Genomic DNA, 25,240 nt, shown 5'->3' with positions numbered 1-25,240 from the left:
ACCAAGATTTCCGTCATGGAAATGACGCCAGTATAACGAACACAGGAGAAACAGCAGAAAAAGTTTCATTGACGCAGATGGTGCTGCCGTCTAGTGAGGTGAAGCGAAGTATGCATGAAGACGCTAACAAGTGCCGACAGTTGGCGCCTCGATCGGGCAGCATAAGTTGCGTCGTTTCTCAGTGCGATAACCCCAATTAAGAAAACTGTTGCATTACACGCTGCAAAAAGGCAACGACGTCGACAGGCAAATGCCGTGAACTTGCTATATCGAACCAGCTCGTCCATTTTGGTGGGAAGAGAAACACCAGCAGGAAGTGGAACGTGTTCGTGCATTCATGGTCCAAGCTACGAACTCTGCCTCTCACGTTCCGCAAGCCGGGCTCGTCACAACGCAAGCGTCTGGTGTACACGCCACAGAGCAGGACCGAAGTGGTCACACCTTTGCCAAAGTGACCCGCCAGCAGGACGTCGCTCGCCAAGCACACCCACAAGACAGCCGCTGAACCGCAAATGATGCTCCTTTCGCTGCAGATTTCGCTGCAAATTTCACTTTCGTGTTTTACCGATTCCTATGACAGAGGAATCAACCACAGTTTTTTATGGCAAGGAGAATCCTCGAACTACTCGCGGACTACCCATGGTGAGTACGCGACTAAATTGAAGATCCCCACTATACTCGGGTACAGGTGCCGTCATAATTGGAACAAGGATTTGTAAATACAGTTGAACCTCGATATAACGAACCTCGATTTAACGAAATTCGCGATATAATGAATTTTTTCAAGTTTTCTATCAAAATTTTGCAAAATGCATGTATTTTTATCTCGAATTTACGAAGTAATTTCGTGCGGCGCTCCCGATTTAACGAAGTCACGACAAGAAAGGAAGAACAAAATTCCTGTCGAGGGTTGTTTTATTTTGCCTCTCAGAGCCTACATTGAAAATATTCAGTATACGCATTAACTCTTAAATGGCTAAAATGAAAGAAAAGCGGTGAAATCTGCAGTTGACAACAATTAAAAGCGATGAAAGAAGCTGCTCAAAAACCACTAGCGGTGGTCATAGACGGTTGAATAGTGTGGCCACCATTTTGACGTCTCCATCATTGCCTATGCCAGCGCCCTTTATGCTTAGGCTGCCGAAGCCTACTTCAAGCTTCTTTTCTACGCCTCCTTCCTCACGGTGCTGCTGCTCTATGTTGTGCTCGCTGATAAACACATTAATACTTTGTTCACGCATCATTAGGTAAGTCTTGTAAGCAGCATGAGCACTCGAAGGGAAAGAAAAGTGTTGCGAACAAGAGCCTGAGGAAGTGTCGGTGAAACCGACGGTAGACCAACGGTCACCGAAGTGATGAATACCATCGACGTTCTGCGGAGGCACGCAGGCGCACACGAATGTTTAAGAGCAAGCGTTGTTAGCGCTGTCAGCATACGAGGTCAAGAAACGCCAAGCACTGCTTACGGACTTCTTCACTATGGCTTAAGCATTGAGTGCTGGTGGCAATAAGATTCTCCCTTTGAACGTGGTCATCTTCGTTTCACCCGTGTTCATTAGACAGCTGCGATGCGGAGAAATCAGTTTCTTTAGGGCTCAGTGGGCATAAAAGTAATTGCCTAATCGAATTTGGCCAGAAGATATTTAATGTAAGCTTTCCGCTTTAGCGGAGCACGTAAGCGCTGCTACACACAGTCGGTACAGGCGTACTTCGCTCGACTTGCAATCATGGCTATCTCTAGTGTCGTGGTTGCATCACGTGCCCATACTGCAGAGTATTTGTACGTAAAAAAAGTCTTTTGGATGTTTTATAGCACCCTTCCGCTGTTGGCCCGCCGCACCCCTCAACGCCGTGCCTAAGCCTACCACTGAACGGACGAAAAGAGGCGTAACTTTGAACCAGCACCTTGCCGGGGTGAAGTTCACGGGGCATGGACGCGGGTTCAATTGACTAACAGCGGCGTTTAGTAGTGACCGAAATGAAAAAAAGAAAAAGTGGAAACCTAGTCTGCTATCACATTTAATGAGGCGATGCGGAAAAAGCACCAGTTTTACAACGACACATGAACTACCGTCGGCTATCCTAATTCCATTGCCTAATAGTTGACACTCTTAATTCACACAATTTTCGCGGCCAGTTTTAGTAAAAATTTCGCTTTAAGTGAAGAGGTAACTACATAGCAGTTGTTTGTGTGCGATGGGCAAGGTTTTGAAACCTGAATAACTGGTTAAATGAACTGTAAAATCAAAACTTCGATTTTACGAAATTCTCGATTTAACAAAATTTCAGCCCCCAAGTACGACTTCGTTATATCGACGTTTAACTGTATCACAAAATATTTGCCTTACCGGCTTTACGGCAGCCATTACAGGTTCACAGGAAGATTTTTCTATTAGGGAGGACTTTTTTTAAGTGCGCACCAATGCAGCCAGGCAGTTTCTGGAAGAAGAAATTTCTGTAAATTCACGAGACCGTGTTCCAATTACTTTTGACGCCACCTGTTCAAGTTTAGAGAGGCAATAGCTGGTGTAGTGTATCACTCTGGTGAAGCGACCGATTTGTGACGTCCACGCGTGCACATTTTGAAAGGAGACGGGGCTTAATGCGTGGCATCGTCTTCCTATTCTCACGTAGCTTGTTTGTCGTTACTGCAGTAACTTACAAGTAGATAAGGTAAAACAAAATCTTGGAAACGGCTCATTTCACGCAGAACACACTCGCAGTATTGCACTCTTTGCTGCATTAACGTCTGGAGTGGGGCCAGTTGGTTCATTATGAACATACAAAACAGCGCAAAAAAACTTGCAGCTTAATCACTTGTGGCTGGCCACTCCCTGCTCATAATGATCCCTTCATATCGGAAGCGGTTTTCGCACTCGTGAGTGTGAGCACACTTCAAGTGAGTGCACCCATGAGCACTCACTCAGAATGCCGCTTCTACTCATGAGAGCTTGCCACTCGTGCATGCCACTCATACTTGTGCACTTGTTCATTGTGCAGTTGCATTAAGCTTCTCGAACTGCTCATCGCTACGCTTCTGCTACTAGCCACCGCAAGGGCAAGTTCACTTGCCTTACTGAATATGGCTTTGATGGAAATCTGATGTTGTGACACGCTGCCAGTTTAGGCCCAGAATGCACTCTGCTCCCGTTTGCTTATGATGCAGATAATATAGGCTGTCGAAAGTGCAATTTAAAAGCGGCCACCAGAGGACACCAGCTAGCTCATCGCCCAGTGGCGGCGCCATGATATAGCCTACTGGGCCCAGCAGAAGGACTGTCTGAGGCCCATGCTTCCCCTGGACGCCTGGTACAACATAACCGAGCCCCACTTCCCACCCCTCCCGCAGCCAACCTGCCTACAGATGCATGCAGTCTCACCCGTGCCCTCTCTGCCAGCACTGCAGAGCACCGTGTTCCCCCACCCTGAGCAGAGGAACTGGCCAGCTCCAATCGCGACTCCTGCCGACTGTGTTTGAGGAGGGGACAGCAACGTCCAATGGGGTACCGGAATTCACCCACATACCGTTCGCCATGTTTTCTATTTACGCCTTGTATCAGTTGGTTCTCCATGTTCACTGCTTAACCCAAAAGTGCCGAGATTCATTTCCACACGTTCTCTCCTGAAATGTTTGTTCCAGCTTCGCATTCCTTCACTGAGCCTTTGCATTTCTTCCCTGAATTGTGCCTACGACAACTTTTCTCTCCATTACTGCTTTTCATTTCGTGTTTCCATATGTTTGTTCATCTGTTGTGCTTCCTACCTTTCTATTTGTGCTTTTCATTGTAACTTCCCTTACTCCACCATCACGGCCTGTATGGTATTTCAAACAAACAAACAAGCAACGCCCTTACGCAACTGAAGTTTGTTCTTCCTCTGTTGTGGCGAGCCAGGCACTGTTGCATGTCAGGCTGAGGAGGGCACTGTTTGAGGACGCTGGCCTCAGAGTGTGACATCAGCGTACCTGCCAACCTGGTGAAATGGACCTCTCCCTGTGTGTAAACACCCAACGTCGTGGTGTGACGGGGGCACCCACTGGCGGCCTGACGGCCCGACAGCAACGACGTGCCGTTGCTTTCCACCACTGCTGGCCACCTACATCACAGGGGGGGGGGGTCTAGCGATCCTAGCTGCAGCCGTCACGTTTCCATGTGGCTTTCTGCCCCTAAAACCACCGCAGCACAACTGCAGGGGTGAGACAGCTGCGCATATTGTGCAGTTTTGATACAAACGTGTTTTCCTGCGCCAGGCTGCTCCTAAAGCTTGAAAATTTCGAAAATTGCGCCAAACTGCTCCAAAACGGTCTGAGAGCCAAGGATTTTAATGCTCCTGTCAGTTTCAGTGGGGAAAAATGCTTACTGGCGGCATACTTTTCCAGCATCTCCAAGGTGATGCTGTTTGTAAAGGTTTAATTGATTTATCATTTAATAAAAAACCCGCATAAAATCGCCCCCGAGATATTTTTTTTTTTTTTCGGAAGTCGCAATGTCGGGTTGTACATGTTACATATTCTTTGAGTTTTTAAAGTTTTTCCGTTGAAAACCCTTGCAAAGTCCTGTAGAAAAAATATACTTATGTGTACTGAGGTGGCAAACTACTTGTGCCACGGCCGGGCTAGAGCGGCGGCGTGCGCGCATTGGTATCAACACAGCGCGCGCCGCCGCTCTAGCCCGGCCGTGCTTGTGCAAGGTGATGAAAAAACGGCAATTTTAGGAGCGCTGTATCTCCGGAACGACATCACTAAATGCCGCCATCCTGGTGTGGTGAAGATTGGAAAACATGGCCGCAGGGCAGTTGCTCATGGTTCAGGCAGAGTGCTCTTCGCCGACTTCTACCGTGGTTTTGATTATGGGGATGGCTGGGTTCACATTTAGTAGTTTGATCTGTTGCGGGGAGTTGCGCGACTAGAAAGACGGGAGTTCATCAAAAACTTTGTGGTGCCCGCAAATTCGCCGTGTTTCGGCCTTGAGTGTGAGGCGCGGTGTACGCTTGAAGTAAAATTTCGGACTCCTTGCAGTGTTTAAAATGCCGAGTTATTGCTGCCTTTGACACCGAGCTTGCGAGCGGCGGAAATGGGACGAACGACACTGCATAAGTGGCGGCACAGGCTACATCGCCGGAAAATGTTCTAGCAGTGTCTGATAGTGGGATGGGCTATTATTGCATGCTAGTAATTATGGTTCATCTATCTGAAGTGAAATTTAATGTTAAAAGGCAGGTGGCTAAGCATACCAACATTAGTCAAATTACGATCATAGTGAACGTGCTCCTTGGGTAATGAAATGGGATGGCTGGTGGGGTGCGACTGTCACCTCGTTTTGCGAAACTTTTGCCGTGGCGAGTCTACACTTGTGCGTAAAGCCAAATCTGGGAATACAAAAATAACTTCGCATTCACATGATAATAAAAGTGCCTATAGATTGCTTAGTTTTTCAATTCGATAGTTTCAACGGACCTCCACTCTGAATATGCATAGAGGCTAAGAATTTAAAAATGGTTTGTAAAAACGTAGTGTAGTTTGTGCCTTGTGATACTATGGTAGAAAAAACTTTATTGAAAGGCTGTTTCACTGTTATGTACGTTCAAAACCGATGAAAAAAATGCACCCCCCCCGCCCGAGTTGCCAAAAATTTGATTTTTTAGGCTCTTAGGTGGCATAATAATGTCGTTCTTCTGCTCCAAATCAAGGTTCTTCTGCTCCAAAATCATTATTTTGCTGGTCCAAAAACTGCTCCCAAATCTGATTCAGCTGCCCCTGCAACTGCGAACTGTGCGGTCAACTGACAACGGGACTTTATGCTTTCCCGATTGAACAATCTCAAATGGGTCATTCTGAAGGTTGGTGCTGTTGTGACGTGCGTTCCAACAATGTTTCTGACAATGCTTTGCGTTGGCTACATGCCAAGAAAAGCTCATTTATCTTTGTTTTCGAGGTCCCCTTGCGTCGAGTGGGGCTTCACTCAGCGTGTACGCTGCCCGTTCTTGGTCTCCTCGAGCCGCCCAGAGACCTTGGCGCACGCACAATTTCATGTTGAGGGGGAAAACGCAAGCATGAAAGATAAAAGGAGCAAAATAAACAGCAACACAAAATTACAGAAATCCAAAGCCAAAAATTATTCTAATAAAAAATCTCTGATGGCGTCGTGCTCTACAAAGTGTTACCGATTGTTTAGCTACCTTTTTCCCCAGTGAAATCGTGAAATAAACCCGCTGCGGTGGCTCAGCAGCTAAGGCTGCCGACTCCAGGAACACAGGTTCAATTCCCGGCTGCAGCAGCTGGCTTTCTGATGGAGGTAAAAAGCCAAAATGAGATCTGGGCACATGCTAAAGATCCCCTGCAGGTGATGAAAATTAATCCGGAGCCCTCAACTATGGCACGCCTCATCGCCTGTGCAGTGTCGACTCATTACACCTCATAACCCCTCGAAATCACAAAATGGTTCATCGTCGTTGTCAGAGTGCACATATGTTTAGTGCGTAGCTTGCGACATGGACAGTAAAATAATTACCGGTAGTCATTATTTCATGAGTCAAAGTTACTGAACTTATCTACCCCCCCCCCCCCCCCCCCCCCATCTCACTGCATACGCCAGTGTTGTTGGGAGACCGCGAAAAAAGAATACATTCACCGAAGAATACATTGGCTGAAAGCAAGCTGTTCTTTCGAGTTCAGTGTGCAGCAACACAGGCGCATGAGTGGCACATCTTGAGGTGAAGGCGCGATGCTAAATGCGGGACTGGCAAGCACCTTTGTTTTCGCGCGGCCTGAAAGCACAATATGATTTATCATGCTATCAATTCATTCCCCTTGCAAGCAAGTGTTCCTCCCCATAAGAGCAAACTTGTATATCATGGATCATTTATCTGGTGGCAGCTGAGCAAGTTAGACATTCGTTGCATTTATACTGCTGTATGCACTCTGCTTTGTCAAAACACGAAAATATCTCGCAGCACCAACATCCCCCCAGCACTATTTCCCTGGACGAAATTTCTGCTGGTGCTGCATGAATGCAGGTGATAGTTTTATGGCACTCATTGGCGTGGTCTGCCAGTGTAGACAGTGTGACTGCGCTTTCACGAGCAGCGGAAGTTTGAAGGTGGGAAATGTTGCTATAAGAGCAGACCATGTTGCTGCTTTGGCTGCCAGCCTCTTCGACGAATTTTGCGCACTCACAATGTCAGTTGAATCTATCTTTTTGGGGACGTCAGAGAGTCTGATGCCACTGCCGTTGCTCACACAATTTGCATACCCAAAAGCACAACACCTGCCAGCATCAGAAAAGCAACGCCCAAACAAAAATCCCCGTTTTGCACGCATCCAAAGCAGCCTGACTGATGCACGCTGTGCGCTGGTGCCAATGTTTTGCCGACCAGCCACTTGGCCGCACTGAGCACGTGTGCTAGCTGTGACGTCACGGCCATCGTGTGATGTACCCCGAGAGAGGTCCATTCGTAAAACCCGCAGACCGGGAGGTGGGGAGGGGGGAGGGAGAGGAGAGGAGACCATTCGCTTAAAGCAAGCTGTTTTTAAGTTTTAAGTTTTTTCAGGTATAAAAGGATTAACGTTCTGTGACAAGCGTACTCATGTTTTCACAACCATAAGTGAAAATTGTCAGTCTTGAAGAGTAAAGGGCAACGACTCTGCTGGGCAGGAGGAGCAAATTCTGTCGTGAATGATTTCAAAAACACTCGGTAGAGTACTGTCACAGCTTCGAGCCCGTCATTACACTGCGAAGCACCTACTGCGAGTGAGTTCTGCATACGGATGTGTAGCCCACCCCAAGAAGGCAACAGAGGTAGCAGCTTCTGATGATGATGGTAACAAGAGTATGCATTGTGCTCTCATGGCGGTGGAAGGTACCACAGTGTTGTTTCGATAGATGTTTACTTTTTTTTTTTTTTGAAAATCATCATAAAATTTCAAGCAAGATTCGTAAAATCCTAAGACGTGCCAAAATTTGTACGTTTTAGGGAAAATTGGGAAGAGTTGGCAGGTCTGTATCAGACTGTGTATCAGACTAACGCCACACTGTTGCATGCCCTTACTGCTGCACACAAACCTGAGCGCAAGCTGGCTATAGGCCGGAAAATACGGGGTTCTTCAACATTTGGGAATTTATCGCAAAACCGGCTTTCGCCCTAAAAACTCAGCATGCCCATTTCAGCCAGCTTTAGCTGCTGATGTCATGCCTTGTTGCGTGTCGACGGATTTGCGCTAGTGAGGATGACATGACGCGCACATGAATCTCCTACAATGACTTCCAGGCCTTCCTTTCGTGCATCTGCTTTGCCACTGCTCCTGCCTGACACACCAGAAGACTTGCACGCTCTCACGCTCACTGCAAGAGCTACCCAACTTTCCACATAGCATTACGATTGCTGCGCTGGTTACGACGCTCGATAATTCGAAGCCCCCTAATTGGAACTTCCCGCTAATGCACAAGTGATGTGCTGGTCCCAGCAATTTTACATGCAATCCAATAAAAGCGATTCCTCAATAATTTGAAGCTAAAACACATTGCAGTGATATCTCGATGATACTATTCTGGGTGATACAAATTTCTGAGAAGCCCGGGCGAAATTGCATTGTTTGCAATGCGCAAAATTCTGGCTGTTACGATCGGACCTGCGTGGCCCGGCGGATTATACGAAAGAGCTGGCGAGGCCCCTGGCTGCCAAGTGAGCAAGCGACGGTGACGAACAGGCTCTCTCTTCCCCTCTCTGTCGCTCTTTCTCCAGGATTGGCCAGGCTGTTGTTGTGTGAGCGAGCACAGCGCGCCGAATTACAGCTGTCTACAGCACTGTGAACTGCATGGAGCATTTTCTGCTTGCGAAAACGCCACGGGTATGCTGACGCCATAGAGAAACCTGACGCTGCCGCAAAACCACCCGCACGCTGCACACAGTGTGGCCAGCGGTGGCAACATGGCGGCGGCTTCAGCTGCAAAGTGGTGCTTGGTGCTCGAGCGACCGCTTCTAACCACTCTTCAAAATGCCACTCAAGGCTCACGCGAAGTTGCTTGTGCAGTAAAGGAGCTGATAATATAGGCAAAAACAGCCCCAAAAACATTTTCCGCGCCGCTAGTGAAAGTGCCCATGAAATATGTGCCGGGGTGGTAAGCCTAAACACCCCCAGCGGAGCCAGCCGGCTGTCTCGAGCGCTTCAAAACTGCTGCCATCGTATCGCAAGTTGTCAAGCTACTCCCACTGCCGCGCGGGTTGCGCGCCAGGCACGATTCTGGGGGCACGCGTCACGCTAGAATCATGCTTGTGGCAGCGCCTGACCGAGGCAGAAGCTGTTGCAGGCGCGGAATCGTCGACGTGGGCGTGAAAGAATCGCACGTACAACGGTTCCCACCTGAACTGTTGCGGCGTGTAGTGAGTTAGGGCACCGCCAGTGAGGAGACCAGTGCCAAGTTTTATGCGCTGCAGGAAGAACTGCTTGGCAACATGAAGGTAAAAAAAAGAAAAAAAAAAGCAGAAAAACATCACGGTTTGCTTCCCGCGAAAGTAAGAAAATAAAAACTTTTTTTAAGCTCTGAATTCTTTGGTCTATGTTGGTTCACACAAGTTTGAGATGATACAAATATTTTTTGCAGTCCCGCGAGATTCGTATCTTCGAGATTCGTTAATTGGAAGTTATTCCCGATAAGAAGCCTCGAAGTGAGTGTCCTTCCTCGATAAAATTACACTTTTTAAAGCGCGAAACAGCGCCGTGTTTTGTGCTGATGTTGGAGCCATCGCCACTGAGGCAGCACACAGTCGGTCAGGAGGAAGTTCAGTTGAGACTGGCGCCTAAAGTATGGTCCCTAGAAATATGTGCTAGTCTGCCGTCCGCCGGCCGCGAAGGGGGCTCCTCCGTGATGCATGCAGCGGCGGCGCTGCAGTCAATCGGAGCACGGTGGCCGGCCAGCGCGATGGGCAGCGGCGGACGGCGCTCTGCCGTGCCGCTGCTGCCTTCGTAGTTCTGCCCTATTTCTGAGCGGGTTCAGCCCATCTAACCCGCCCCTTTTCGAACCCTATCCGTTTCTGTCGACAAACCAGATTAGCCAAATAAGTTGGCTCTTCCCAATACAAAGAGTTTTAACCGAAGCGTGAAGTGAGAGGAGTACGTTTTCGCGTATTATGAAGGATCGAGCCTTCTAAACACCGCGGAATCGTGTCGCTACGCTATTTCGATTTCGACACATGCTCGGGGGCTTCGGGAACACTGCCGGCACGGCATCGTTTTCCAGCTTGGAAACATCATGTTCGACTTCAGCTCCATTACCAAGCAAACCGCCGTTCTTTGTGAATATCCCCGTCGTTGTTAACTGACGCGTGAAAATGTGTGTGTGGTGTGTCGGCGCTCCGCTTTTTTGTATGGCTCTTTGGAACCGTCTTTCTTTGCAAGTTTCCCAAGATCTTGTCCCCTGTACGTGTATGTAAATAAAGCAGCTCGAACCGGTGCCTTCTGACCTTTCGCATCGTTGATCTGGAGGCCCTTAAGCGCACGTCTTCGCGGCCCCCTCAGTTACGTTCAGTCAACTGGGAATCTGTTAAATGTAAATGCCGAATAAAAAAAAACAAGACGTGTGCACACGCATACGAAGTTTTATCACCTTCAGTCATCAGATACAGTGATTTCTCCATAACTCGAACTCTGATATCTCGAAATACCGGTTAAGTCGAAACCTTTTTTTGTCGTGCATATACCTGCCATAGGCGACATTTTCCACCCTTTGTCTCGAAAGTCTATTCGGGGATCACGGATATCTCGAAATGTTGACAAAGAGGACGCAATGCAACATCCGCTGCAGGCAGCTGATAAGCTCTCGGTTAAAGCTTAGCTCCCATTACCCGCTGAACACCGTAGCTCGGACGGCAAATTTGCGCGGGGTACGCACTGTGCGCGGCCGATGTCCCGTTAGCGGAGTGCTGTCCGACGCCTACATTGTTGATATAGCTGGGGAAAAGAAAAACATTAGCTTTTCCAGCTTCACAGCAAGATAGAATATAGCGCAATTGGCTACCAACAGTTGATGCGGCATTGAGAAGCTGGAAAACACTTTTTTGGGACCAGATGCGAAGGCGAAACAGGCGAGCATCACGCCGTTCTTTTTCCGCAATACAGTGTAGACCGCTTATAACGTATGTCGCGGGAGCCGCAAAAATTCGCACTATAAGCGGTACCGCACTATAACCAAAACACGCGCGAATTCAACCACATCGCCACCTATCTCTCAAGTCAACCTATATTTATCATCACTCAAACGCACAGCACTTAAAAACGAAGGCACGGTCTATATTTCGTATTATTTTTAACATCAGCCGCTGCTGCAGGGCAAAAGCGCAGGCTCACAAACGGCGAGCGCGGCTTTAACTTCCATTGTATTTGTTTTGAAAGACCATGACTGCGTTTTTAGCGTCTATGAACAGATGCCGCAAGACATGATAAAAACGCCAGCGTTTTTTTAAAACCCCACCTTGTGTTCACTATGCCGAAGGCGGCTGCTTATCAGCGCAACGTACTCTTCGGCTTTGCGCGGCTCGAATGTTCGGAAAGGGAAAGAGCGGTGGCTTATCTGCAACAACGTTCTAAAGCGTGAACCGCGTGGTAGATTTGGTATCGCGAAAACGTGCAGTGCACGCCAGCGCGGATACAACTGGCGTGGTGTGGGCAGCGCGGTAAGAGGCGGCAACATGGCGTCGGCACTGGCCGTGAAGCGGTGCAGGCAGTCCCAGTAAGTCCCAGCGACCGCTTCTAACCGCTTGCTGAAATGCCGCACGGAGCGCAAGCTAAGATGCTCATGCAAGAAAGGAGCTAATAATGTGGGCGAAAAGAGGAACATAAACTGCCATCCACGCTGCGTGTGAAAGCGCCCATCAATAAATACCGCGGTGATAAGCCTAAACATCTCTGGCGCGGCTAGCCGGCCCGGAGCGCTTCGAATCTCCCGCCATTAGGTACGCGTCTCCCCATTGGTGCAAGTCGTCAGGCTCCTCCCACTGCCACGCGAAGAAGCCACCGCGAGCGCGGAATCGTCGACACGAGCACGGGAAAAAAAAAAAAGCTCATGCACGAGCAACGCTGATGTGTACGATTCGTGCACGAAAACGGGCCATGCGGTTCACGATTAATAAAATCAACTTGACGCACGCGGATGGGGAGACTGTCGCTATCTTCCGAGATGCATCAAGCAAGGTCAGTTGTGGTTATCAGGTACACACGAACTAAAGGGTGCCTATTTTTTTTTCTTTGGGTGTCTACGTTAGAGGAGGGTATAAGGGGTGCACGCTGCGTCAGATGGCCGATTTCACCCTTTCTTTTTTCTTTTGCTACCCTAAAACGATGCCTCAGCTGCGCCGGTCGATCAGCAGACCCGCCGAAAACCCGCACTATAAACGGTATTGTGCTTCGGCCAACCGCATCTTAAGCGGTATGCTTATGCATTGAGTTCTATGGGAGGCAAACCGGTGGTCGCAAAAACCCGCCTTATATCCGGTCCCGCACTATAAGCGGTTACGTTATAAATGGTCTACACTGTACCTAAAAAAAATGTTTTTTTTCTGCAAATTATTTTGCCTGTATTCCGGAAGTGTCCCTGTGCATTGGAGCGTTTGTTACCAGCACTAACTCTTATTCCAGTGATCTGGCCATACATTTTTCGCATTTCGCTTAACCCAACACTCCGCTTACCTCGAATTTTCAAAAATTTGGGTACTATCAAACCTGTTTTGCGTGCCTGTAATTTTCGTGAACACCACGATTTGAAACATTCGCCAGCATTGGGTACGTGAAACTGATTTTTAATAACACCCTGTTGCAAATCAGTAACTTCGCTTGCATTCCTCATTGCACAGGTTCTTTTTGGTCACCCACACACTCGGAGGGAATTGCGAGACGCACGCGGGGAAAGCAAAACGGAAGAATATTTGTGTTATGGCCAATCATTATAATCGCGGCTGTTTGAAACCGAGGAGTAAAAATATTGAGGGTTATTTATACTGTCATGACCATATATACCTTGCTTTATCCCCCCTCCCCCTGCACTCTGCCCAAAGTATATAGGAACAAGTTTTTGCTGGCACAACATTTTACTCAAGCTTTCGCTTTTCTTTTTGTCAGCCTACCAGCCGTCTGCGTGCTTGTCACCGTCAATGACGTTCGGGAATGACCCGGTAGTTTCGATGTGGAACACCGCAGGGAGCTCTTTTTGAACGGGATCTCAATGTCTGAACATTGATGGTTGAACGCGAAGCTTTCTTGTGAGCGATTCCTTGTCGTCTGAGTTTCGAATTTGACTCATTGAGCCTTTCACTTTGACTCGCACGCATTTTGAACTTATAATCGCGCCGGATTTGACATCGACCCTTTGCCGTTTGATTTCACGAGAGGAAAGCTTCGTGTTCAACCATCGTTGCGAAGTGGAGGTGTGGATAATTTTTCTGACCGCACTCCTCTCCAAATCCAAACTGCTTTGACCATGTTGGAAATGCGCATTGAGATAGACGTCGGCTTCAAAACGCGATGGAGCCAGCTTCGATTCTGACCATGGGAAGCGTTTTTTTTCCCTCTCACTTTACTCACAAACATCACCGTCGTCAGAGACAGTTGGCTTTCCTGCAGTGCTTTTTCGAGGCGACATAGGCCATCAGTGAGACATAGAAAGCTTCACTTTAATAATGGTTCAAGCGGTGGTAGTTAAACGTCTACGCTAGTTGCTGCGGTTTCATCCTTCGGTCTCATTCGCGAAATTCAGCGGCCGCAAAGAGGCTCCAATTCGCGAAAAAGTCGGGGCGTGAAACTAAAAGGTCTTGTAGTACTATCGTAGCTTCAATTGTGAACTGATGTACCTCGTACCATTCGATTTCACCGCTCTAAGTGGACGACAAACCCCGATGCGCGCTCGCGCTCCGCGGCAGTAGCGCGCGGCACAGGCCGGCCGGCCGCTCTCGCTCCGGCCGCTCGGGCGCTCCGATTGCTCGCAGCGCCCCCTGCTCAGCGCTGCGCGTGCATCAGCGGCGCGGACACGCCTTCCCACAGAGAAAGCGCGCGGACGGCAGACTAGCACAATTTCTAGGGACCATACCTAAAGTCTCAACCGTCACGACAACCCGTGTCGTACACTCGACTTGGCAATGAAAGTCCAGATTGTGAATGAAATAAAGAAGGGAGACGTGTTGCGGATTGATGGAAATGCTGTTCATGTACGACTTGTTTCACTGGAAGTTCACTTAAAGGAACCCTGCAGCACTTACCCTCAACTACTCGGAAGGTATTCTGGGGTAAAGTCTATTGTCCCAGCAATCTCCTTCCACAAGAATTATGAAAATCCATTCACTATCACCGAAACTATGCGCAATGAGAAATCACGCATAATTATTCCCTCTCAACTCAACTGCGGACAACGCGAGGAAAGCTGCCCACTCTCTCCAGGAGAGGGGGGTGGCTCGCAGCATTCTCTTGGGCGGCCTTCGATATGTCCCAGGCCGGGGAGTTTTCACCTTTTTTCCACAACGTAAAGGGGTCTATTTCTGGTCTGGTGCCACAAAAAGCAGGCATGGCTGCCTGCTGGCAAGCATGTGCTCAGGCTGGTAGGGCGTTTCCCTTGCATCCCTTCACTATGCTTCAATCACTGCATTGGTTGTTTGTTTGCCAGTGTCACTGTGTCAACAAATGCCTGCTGGTCGAGAAAGCTTCCTCTTGGTGTCTAGGAGTGCTTGTGCCCCATACAGAAGAAACAGGGACGCATTAAGCCGACCATTCTGTGCATCCCTTGATCAGAAAACCTGCGACTGTGACGACACAAAGCCGGGCCAGGGTGAGCACAACCGTGTCATCACCAGGATGAGAACAGGCAAGAGTCGAAAGTAGCTGTCTCTCCTTGCCGTTTCGCCGCACATCATGGGAGCAGTGCGGGGAAGCCCGCGGCCATGACCACATGGTCCAGTGCATGTTTTGCAACTTTCAACTAGTACTTTGAAAATTTATTCGAAATTTTCTAATACAGTACAACCAGACGTACCGGTTTGGGTTGTTTGGTTAACTTCCCTACCTTAGCCATTGACTTTGTTTACTGCAGATTCGGTTTCAACATACATACGGATACAGTAAAGCCTGCTTATATCGAACACGGATATATCGAATTATTGCCTATACCGAACCCTTGTATAATTCTGACAAAAATTACATGCATTTTAAACTTTTTATATCGAACACAATTTTGCTCATAAAATGGATATACAGTTGAACCCCTTTATAAGAGACACGTACCGGGGAGCAGTTTCTGTCTCTTATGTGAGATGACTCTTGTAAGCAGGGAACCATGTTTTCACTTACTAATCAGACCCTAGTTAAATGTGGGCACCGTATGACTAAGATAAGCTCAAAAGAATGCTACAGCATGTTTTAAAAGATTCATTCTAATTTATGTTTGGCCCCCAGAATTTATGAAACAGTTCCGAATTTTTGTTTGCTTCATGACTGTATTTACACTGTTTTTTACAACCGAATTCTACAAGCTTTTTTTTTTTCCTTGTTTGTGGAAGATGAATCGTAGATGTTAAGGGGAGACGTGGGTCTTGAAATGAACTTTTTTATTAATTGGTCTGTGATAATGAAAATCACTGTGCATATGTGTTTTGTCTTCCTCATTTGAAATATGTAATGAGTTTTCAAGTGGTAGAATTATTTTTTGAGTTATAAAGAAAACACTGGAGCCCAATTAAGTAATTTCTTACGGGCCTTTAAGGAACTTTTTATTCAATTTTTTTTTAAATAAATGGTATGGATGTGTAGCTTAAGACCTGCCATGCATGCTGAAGCTATTTATATTCCTGTAAAGATAGTTGATTGGATAAAATTAATCTAATTATGCCAAGTACAGTTTTCTGAAAACTTAATGACCTCTAATTATTACTCATAACATTTATTTGAGGCAAAATGAGCCAATTAAAATAGCTTCAGCATGCAGTTCATTTTATCCCGAATTCAACGGTATAACACTTGTAGAAATCCTTTGAAAAAAACTACCTCAAAACCCCTGTAAGGCTAGGCACATATGCAAAAAAAGGGAAGCTGAGAAAATCGCAGTTGAAGTTTTACAACAAGTGACAGTTTTATCTATTGAGCATATGAAAAAAAGAAAGGTTCTAGAATGTAGCTCGTGTTTCTCTCAACACGAGCATACCAAGTTTGCTGAAATCAGTTGGTGGGAAAATTATGAAATCCTCTGTCTACAGATGGCACCTGGCAGAAAAACTAAACAAAAGCAAAGCCAGAACGTTGCTTCAATTTTTATGCTGTTGGCATCGCGCCGTCTCTCTCTGGCGACTAGGGCTGAGGTGCCGAGCGTGCACCACAGTTGTAAACGCTATTTTATTATGTTACTGCTTCATTTGTAGCAATCAAATCGGATTTGCATCGCGTCAAGTGAGTTGCAGCGAAGGGGCTGGTAACGGAATGCCCGCCACTGTTCTGTAACGTGCATGCGCTTAACTAGGTGGGATAACCACGTTTTTGGTTTAATCTACTCGTACATCGCTTCACCAACGCACATTGTGCACAGTGCGAACATTTATAATTCTCAAATCGCTCATCTATATGGTAACCTGCCGATGAGGAAGCGCGCGCCGGAGTGCGGGCCGAACCGCCGCAGCATCGTTGATAACTGAATGAACACACTTCCCTTGCGACGTCGGCATGCGGCATCCTCCACTTCATCATTTCTTTTCTTTCTATTTGCTGCTGATCGAAAGATAGACGCACCTTAGTGCCCCCGCAGGCGTAATCATATCGCTACGCTATCATCTCGGCAGCCCGCGCGGGCGCTAAGCCTACCTCCGTCTCGGCGCCGTTCTCGCGATAAGTCGTCGTCACAGGAGCAGAAAATCGTATTTCAGGCGCTTTTAATAATGCCTGTTCTTCCTTTCGGTTATCGATAGGCATCTTTACTTTATTTTTACGCCATGCGGGGCTTTTGCCGGTCCTCGCATAGACGAATACATGATCCGTTGCCCTGTGATGAGAGTGCCGAGCAGACGACCCACGGCGCCCAGCCAATGAGGTTGCGCCCTGCGGTCACGTGCAGTCAGTAACCAATTAGGCGGCGCGATCCGTCTCTTTTCTACCCCGGTTTTACTCGCAACCAACGGACGAAACGGAGTGGTTCTGGCGGGGAATTGAAAACGAAAAGACGCGCTTTCGAATGAGACCAAGATGGACGCCGTGGCGCATGTAGAACCCGAGGGGCGAGTCGTCGAAAAAATGCTATTTTCGCGTCGAATCTTGGCCGATTTTAGCGGGCGTCGGTGCTATAAATTGATATTATGGCTCAAATACGTACTCCTGGGTCTGGATATTTTGCTAACCGGTAGAAAAATAGCTCTACTTTCCGAAAATGACGATTTCTAAAAATCGATTTTTTGGCCAAATTTCGGGATTCCAAGACCCGCGTCTCCCCTTAAGTTCACAAGCCTGATGAATAGCCAGAGCGCACAGCTTCTTCCGCTGCGTGCTCAGGCTATTCATTACGCTTGCAGGATTCAACATCTGCGATGCTTCTTGATTGGGAGCTACGCGAGTGGGAGAGCCCGCATGTGCGATCACGCTCCATCCAATGGATGACAGTAAACTTCAAGCACTTCTGTAAATTGCATTTCCATTGGCAGGGCTTCTCATCGTCATTTCATAGCTGACTGAACCACTGTGTGTTTGCTGAAGTTATAATAAATAGCGACTGCAGGCGTCTGTCGTCCACCTCTGTTTCCAGAATTGGAGCAATTGTAATTAGTGACTGGTGGCACTGCATCTGAAGTTAAAAAGTTTGTTACAAGAGAGATTATTGATTAAAGTTCAAGGATGACTTGTCCCTTATAACCAATCTCCTACATCCGATGTCTATTATAAAATTGGTCAATTTAATGGGAAAGATAGGGCAGCCAACCATGTGGGTGAATAGTGTCTCTTATACCCATTTGTCTCTTACATCCATGTCTCTTATAACGAGGTTCAACTGTATTGAACTTTCCTGCGCCGGATTTTTTGCTCTCCTTAAGCATGCGGCAGGCTTTCCCGCAATACATAGGCGCGCAGCGGTGGCGTGGGTGTCGCTTGCGACTCCCGCGCGAGCTCGAGCTTTTCCAAACCGGCCGTGGGCCGTGGCAGAGTGGACCAGCTCTATGCATGCATGCCGTTGGCGCCGAAAGCATTGGGCGCTGCGGGCTGCGGTGTCACCGATCTTCAAGTCTGCGCCGCTCGCTGCCCGCACTTGCTCGGCTCACTGGGTTCGCCGTTACTGGCTTGTAGCCATGCTTGTCTCCGCTCTGTCAAAGACGCCAAGGACTTTGTAGAGCTTCCGAGTGAGAGCGAAGCCGCCACTGCCGTGGCTCAGCTAGGGCGATACTGCAGTGCCATTGAGGGCAGCGGTTTTGTGCTTGTCGACTGTTTAGATACCGTGGAGCAAGCAGTCACCAGCAACGCGTTGCGCTTCAAGAAGCAGACTACACTCAAGCAGTTTTTTCCGCCCCAATAAATGATTGTTTTCTTTCCGAGAAAGTGTCGTATCAATAGTGAACTGCAGAGTGATAAGAGTTCAGCGTTAGCTCGTGACTCCATCGGCAGGATGGCTCTCATGTAAGTTTTTTGTGCTTCACTTTCTATATCGAATTTTTGTATCCTCGCGCTGTTCGATATAAGCGGGCTTTACTGTACAGCTGGACCATGTTGGGGCACTTTTTATTTAGTTTTAGCCTTTTTACGGGAGACTCTGCAACAGCTGAAGAACTGCAACTGTTGCTCGGACTTCCCTGGTGATATCAATGGTGGCCATTTCGGTTCTGGTAATTGCAATCAACTTAGCTCGACTTGACTCAACTTGCGGTCTTCGCAGCGGCTTGGCTTGGCTCAGGTCAGCTTGATTGGCAGTGATCCAAAAAAAGGAATAACTCTACACAGGTTAACTAGTGAAGCCTAGACACATGCTAGTCTCCTTGGAATTTGTTGCAGTCATGACTAGTGCTTCACTATAAGGGATGCTGACGGTTTACCTGTGTTTTGGATGGCAGGGCTCCACAGACAATGAAGAGAAAGCAAATTTCGCTGAAGGACAAGCTGGAGATTATCAAGGAAGTTGGCAAGGAGAAGACACAAACCAACGTTGCATGGGCCTTCAGACTGCCCGAACAGACCCTAACAGACTTAGTCGAGAATAGAGGGACCATTTTGGCCAAGCGAGTGTGGGCAACCTTCAGCCAAAAAGGTTCAGGCTATGCGGCACTACTTTTCCAGACATGGAAGATGCGCTGCTGATATAGCTGTGTGACGCCCGATCGCGATGCATCCCAGCGGATGGGATACTTTTGCGGGAACGTGCCGAACAGCTCGCACTCATTTTAGGAGCAGACGAGTTCAAATGCAGCGAAGGCTGGCTGAACCGGTTTAAATCCTGGCATGACATCACACTGAAGTGCGTTTCCACGAGGAGCGACAGTGTCTGCCGCTGACTGGGTCCTTTCAACAAGTGCTGCTTGCAGGCTATCAGCCACGGAACGCTTTTAATGCCGATCATAAGAACGTATTGTTTTGCTGGCAATCCATGCCATGGAGGAAAGCGGTCGAAAGAGCGCACTAGTGTTCTGCTCTGCTGTAACATGGACGGTGGCGAAAAAAGCATGTTGCTGGTAATCGGCAAGTTAAAAAGGCCTCGGTGCCTGTGGAATGTGCAAGTTCCTCTGGGCTGGCAAGCGAACAGCGGCGACCAAGCTCATGCAGTTTGACTGCAAAATGAGGAAACAAAAAAGGGGCGTTCTACTTTTTCCCTCTCCAGCCACATGCAAGTGCCCGAGTGCCAGGCCACGAAAGTAGCGCATTTCTGCCCTGGCACCACATCCAGGGCATTGTTCACTCTGCCAAAGTACGGTATTCCAGCACAGTACCGAACCCCCCTAGCCGATATGCAACAACTTTGTCGTTGACCTGAGGTTTGCTGTTCAGGTGCCGTACCGGAGCAGACTAAAGCAAGCATGACAGAGTCCAAAGGCTGCCTTTGTTCCTGGTGGAAGCAGTGCCAAACGCGCCAGGGAGTTTGGGGAACAGAGTTCTCGGAATACGCAGGTGCCCATGCGCAGCTTGTGAGCACCCAACTGCCCGCTGCAGCAGAGGAGGAGGCCACCCAGGAGGTGACTACCACTGAAGCGCTGGAGCACATTCGAGCCCTCACAGTGCATTTCGAACAGAGGGGTGCATGGAGACAGCCACTGTTTCAAAAGCTGTTAAACGTACAGCTCAGTCAAAGCTGACAGGCTACTTCCACAGTGCTGAATAAACAAGCTCATCTTTGTCTTGAATGTACCATATTTTCACGCGTATAACCTACCCCTGCATACAACCTGCACACTCACTTTCTGTCGATGAAAAAAAAAAAAAGATATATCCCCATGCATTTCCCACATATTTTATACGTAAGAGCATGAACCAAAGCTACTATTCAAACAACATTACATGCAAAAGAACTTACCTAGCTGACTAGGTAACTAGATGACTTGCCACACACATTTATTTATTTACAAAATACTGCAGGCCACAAAAAAATGGCTCCAATTTTTCCAGGTTGTATATTGTTAAGCTGTGTGTGCAAAATAAGCACTGTCACTGGGATAACAGTCATTACTGCTGTAGGGACATCACGGCTTAACAAACATTGCAATGAAGCTGCACCAAAGAAAATAGCTCGCATATAATCCGCACCTCTACTTCCCCCCTGAAATGTTTGCATTTTTTGGTGTGGCTATATGCGCGAAAATACGGTAATTAAATCTCTATTTCTTCCTGCATACTTGTGCTGCTTTGACTGTTACTACACAAACTAGCACAACAGTTAACGGTTCTGCAGAAAATTACGCCCTGTTAAGACTGTATACAGATTTTAGATCATACCAGTCATGATTACAAGAAAGTCTGTAGTAACAGCATCTGGACTCTACACACTTCTTTTATAGCACACCAAACCCATGGCCACTATCCCAGTCTGTTGTAACAAGTTTACACTGTAATGCAATTCGATTTGCAGCTGAATAAAATGCGTCTGAATGTATCATGAATCTGAGTGTACTAAAACAAGTGCCCATTTGCATTCTGGAACTTCCAAACACTTGAAAGTATTGCATAGTGCTAATCAATTTGACGCCAACTACAATGCCGTGCTGTTGACTTTCATATTTCAAAGTTTAATATATTCACATACCCCTGAAATTGTGTTAACTGTAGAAGAGAAAAACATATTCACTCATACCACTAACACTGTGGTTGAGGCCCCCACATAAGATGAAACTTGCCCCCATACAAGATATATAAGGCCATTAACAATGCTGAAAGCAGCAGCACAGCTTTTGTATGTTTCCTTCATGGCATAGAAAAATCTTGCCGATTCTTTTATACGAGTCCTTCTGTTCCACAGGCTAGTCACTGGAGCATGCGTAAGCATTTTAGTTTTCTAGCTGAAAATTGCTAAACATCTTCTGGGATTTAGCAACTGGTATTTGAAGCATTTGCTGCTTTGTGTTAACAGCTAATGCCATTCACTTTGAATGACATCAGCCTTGCTGTGTGACAGGGGTAAGAGAAGCTTGGTTCATTAAATAGACCGCTGTGTCCTGGTAACAACGGTGCCAATTCGAACAAACAGCCGATCTTAGAGTAACCAGATGACTTTCCAGATGACCAGATGAAGCAGTGACTTTCCGGTGATCTCTCAATGGCGTCCCAGAAACATGTTTGGCCCATTTTGGTGGCTGCCAGCGTAGGCCACCCCAGAGGAACCCGAGTGGGCGATTGTATACTGGGGCCTCTAGTTCCGTACGACAGCATCACTAGAATGCCAACGCACTGATACTGCATTTTTTGTGCTAGCCACTGGGGTGCAAAATTTAGAAGTTTGTCAATATTTCTTGCATTTTTACAGTTAAGCGAGCGTCCTTTGCAGCTGAAGTCGAGCTGTGCGATTTACCAAAGGCCACTTGTTTCAAACTGAATGTGGGTGTACTTTGCCTTCCCGGGGCCTTTAAACACCTGGGGAATTGGGCCCCAGTGCAGCCCTCGCTGGAATGAAGTAAAACCTCGTCACAAGAGACACCGTCACAAGGGACACTTGGTTATCTGAGACATTTGAATGAAGACGGTTTGGTTGGTGCTCCTACAAGAGACCCTGGCTACAAGAGCCATGTTTCCTGGGTCCCTGGAGTGTTTTACTGTACCTACCGTGCGGTCTCTCCTCCGAGGCGGCTGGAACCCCCAGCAGCCCCCTGAGAATGTTGCCCCCTCCTGCCCCTTCCGGGCAGGGGGACTCCTGCCCCGTCAGGAGGCTGGTCCCCGCGGGGGCAGCTTCGGGCGGCAGCGGCTGCGACACCTGGAAGCTCCAAGCCACGGGCGACGGCTGCTGCTCGGCTGCTGGCCGAAGACACTCTGCAAGGGGCACCCGACAAAGAGCAGCACTGAGTCTCCCACCAGGCATGCAGTTTTGCACTGGTATTATACTGTTACCACTGCTCACCTGTGGGGCAGAAACTTGCAGGCACACTAAGAGGCTTGAACTAAAATTGAGGACGCCTCAGCGAGCAATGAAACAGAAGATGATAGGTGTAAATTAAGGGACAAGAAGAGAGCGGAGTGGGTCAGGGAACAAACGCGTGTTAAGGACCTATTAGTTGAAATTAAGAAGAAGAAATGGACGTGGGCAGGGCATGTATTGCGAAGGCAAGATAACCATCATTAAGGGTAGCAGAGTGGATCCCTAGAGAAGGCAAGCGCTGCAGGGGGCGGCAGAAAGTTAGAAGGGCAGATGAGGTCAAGAAGTTTGCGGGGATAAAGTGCTCGCAGTTAGCACAGGACCGGGATAATTGGAGATTAATGGGAGAGGCCTTTGCACTGCAGTGGGCGTAGGTAGGCTGGTGATGATGATGATATACTAGAGGAAAATATGTTCCTGCGATCACATGCCCATGTGGTCGCCGCCTTAGCTCATGAGGACTTTTGGGCGAGTTGCTTATCACTGCTAATCATAATCATCATTGCTTATCATCATCAATTATCAGCACCCAAAAGACATGACATGAGAGAGTAACTGACAGGACAGCGCTGCTCTCTACTCTAATTTACTTTTGAAGAAAAACAGCTTACATTCACATAATGCCACCTGCCATAGCAGCCAGCAACATTGCTTTCCCACTTAGCTTGGCTCGTCATGCGGCTTCTTTTCGCGCCTGAAGCAAAATCAACAGACATTCTTTTTTTTTTGTTGTCTTGCGTGAAGCTTCTACATAATCCTTAAGAGACAAATCTCTTGCAGCTCCAGTTTTCTGCTGACAAAACAGCCTTAGATACAGTCTAATCCCGCTACAACGAAGTCCGCTTCAACGAAATTTCCGCTTCAACGAAATATTTCCAAGTCCCCGTCAGCTAGCCATAGAAGTCAATGCAAAAAAGTCCTCGCCACAACGAACCATTTGACTGGCTTGCTTTCGCTTGAACGAAATTTTTGATGATTTGGGCTGGGTTTGAACAATTATTTCACAATAAAATAAGCATAGCGCCAGCTATCTGTAACTTTTTATACGTTCAGGACGCTTAGTTTCACCGAAAACATGCGGGTGGCAGTGCGCCCGCACTGCCACCCAAAACAAAAAAAACTCAGGTGGACGCCACCGTGTGATGGTGATAACGATCAAACGATGCGGCGGGCTGTCTTTACACGAAGCGCAAGCCAGGTTCGCCAAGCTGAAGCTATAGCCAATCCGTATCCAGTTGAAATGGTTGAAATCGCGCGAATGTGCTCTGCTGTTGGCATGGCTGCTGGCGCAGCGCCGTCATGTATGTGTTGTAAGCAGCTGCCCTTGCAGTTTTCCTGCTACAATTCTTCAAAGTCAAGAGCAAAAATAATGTTTTCGTGTTTAGTCTTGAACCCGCATCATCTTATCTTAGTCACGAGTGGGCAGTCGCGATAAATGCAAGCGACGTGGCTTGCTTGCCAAGGTCAGTTGCTGCCGTGCCTCGTCAGAGGATAATTAAGATAACGGCGCCGTTCCTGCCACAAGCGAGAGGGCGGCTTCCAACCGCGTAGCAGCTACCTGCAAGTAATCAGCTCGCTGGAATCGCCTTGTTGTACAGCAATACGCTTTGCGCCTGCATTTCCTCATTTCTTCACCTCTCCCCTTCTCCTCAGTATCGCGCTCATTGCATGCTCGTAAAAAAACAGATAACCATTGGTATGTTTGTTATCTGACTAAACACGATGTTACTGCGCGTCACTCTTGTTTCTAAACATTGTATTATGCTGCCAATGATGCAGAAATATACCGTGCTATTTTTCTTGCCCTTCCGTGCTCTGTTGGAGCAGATTTCGCCTCAACGAATTGTTGCTTTAACGAAATTTTTCGCACGCCCCGTCAATTTCGTTGTAGCGAGATTCAACTGTAGTCTTTAACAAATATGCTGTTCTTTTTTTGCACAGCCACAGATAACTTCCCAGACTGTTCATGAACCAAGTGACGATGGAACATGCCTACCAATGCACGACGGCACGCCTAGACACTGGCCCATGCTGCCACTGGGCCCCTCATGTACTTTCTCGAGAAACTACCCAAAGGAAACCTGGCCCTGGGCTGGGCCACTCTGCTACCACTCAGTGTTGGCAGAGATAGTAACGTAGCATAAGTGAGTGCTGTCAATGATCGACTACCGTGTGGAAGGCCTCAAAAGACTCGTGTAAGAGCAAGGGGGAAAAAATGGCAGCATCTCCACTCCATGGATGATGGTGAGGGCGTGGAGTACGGGGACTCGAAATGACATCCAAGTCGCGCCCCGAGTGACATCCGATTTGCGCCTCGACCGTCATTCGATTGGAGCCATGAGTTGCACCTTGATTATTCCCTAAATGAAACTGCAACTCACGGCCAGCACAGATGGACGCGGACGGACAGGCCGCATCTGAGTTCAGCCGTGGGGACCATCTGCAGACGTTTTTGTTTTGTTTTGTTTTTCACTGCAAAGAGACACAAGTTACACGCAAAAGTATGCCCTTAATTAGGCGAGATTTCCTCTTTTCCCACTCCAGCGCTCACGGAGTTTAACCCCTCCATGCTGCCTGTTGAGAAGTGCACACGCATCTGCAAGGAGGTGGAAGCTGCACCGGTAAATGGCACTAAAGTCTAAATTTAAAATCAAACGGTGCACAGAGGCTCGTTCCGCACTCGCCTTATAGTCAAC

General features: G+C 47.8%; 1 protein-coding gene across 1 annotated transcript in view; it reads right to left on the bottom strand.

Annotated features, from left to right (window-relative positions):
* LOC144158163 (uncharacterized) overlaps positions 1-25,240 on the bottom strand; it is a 63,512-nt gene that overhangs the window by 11,903 nt on the left and 26,369 nt on the right. The window contains exon 3 of the mRNA XM_077688840.1: positions 22,238-22,441. Within this exon, the coding sequence (XP_077544966.1) occupies positions 22,238-22,441 (204 nt within the window). The remainder of the gene's footprint in view (positions 1-22,237; positions 22,442-25,240) is intronic.

Source organism: Haemaphysalis longicornis, unplaced genomic scaffold, assembly GCF_048455015.1.
Source record: "Haemaphysalis longicornis isolate Haplotype H1 unplaced genomic scaffold, Haemaphysalis longicornis Haplotype H1 scaffold_10, whole genome shotgun sequence".
NCBI classification, from domain to species: Eukaryota; Metazoa; Arthropoda; class Arachnida; order Ixodida; family Ixodidae; genus Haemaphysalis; species Haemaphysalis longicornis.
The sequence above is the reverse complement of the archived record's forward strand: the minus strand, read 5'-3'. Positions and strand labels throughout refer to the sequence as shown.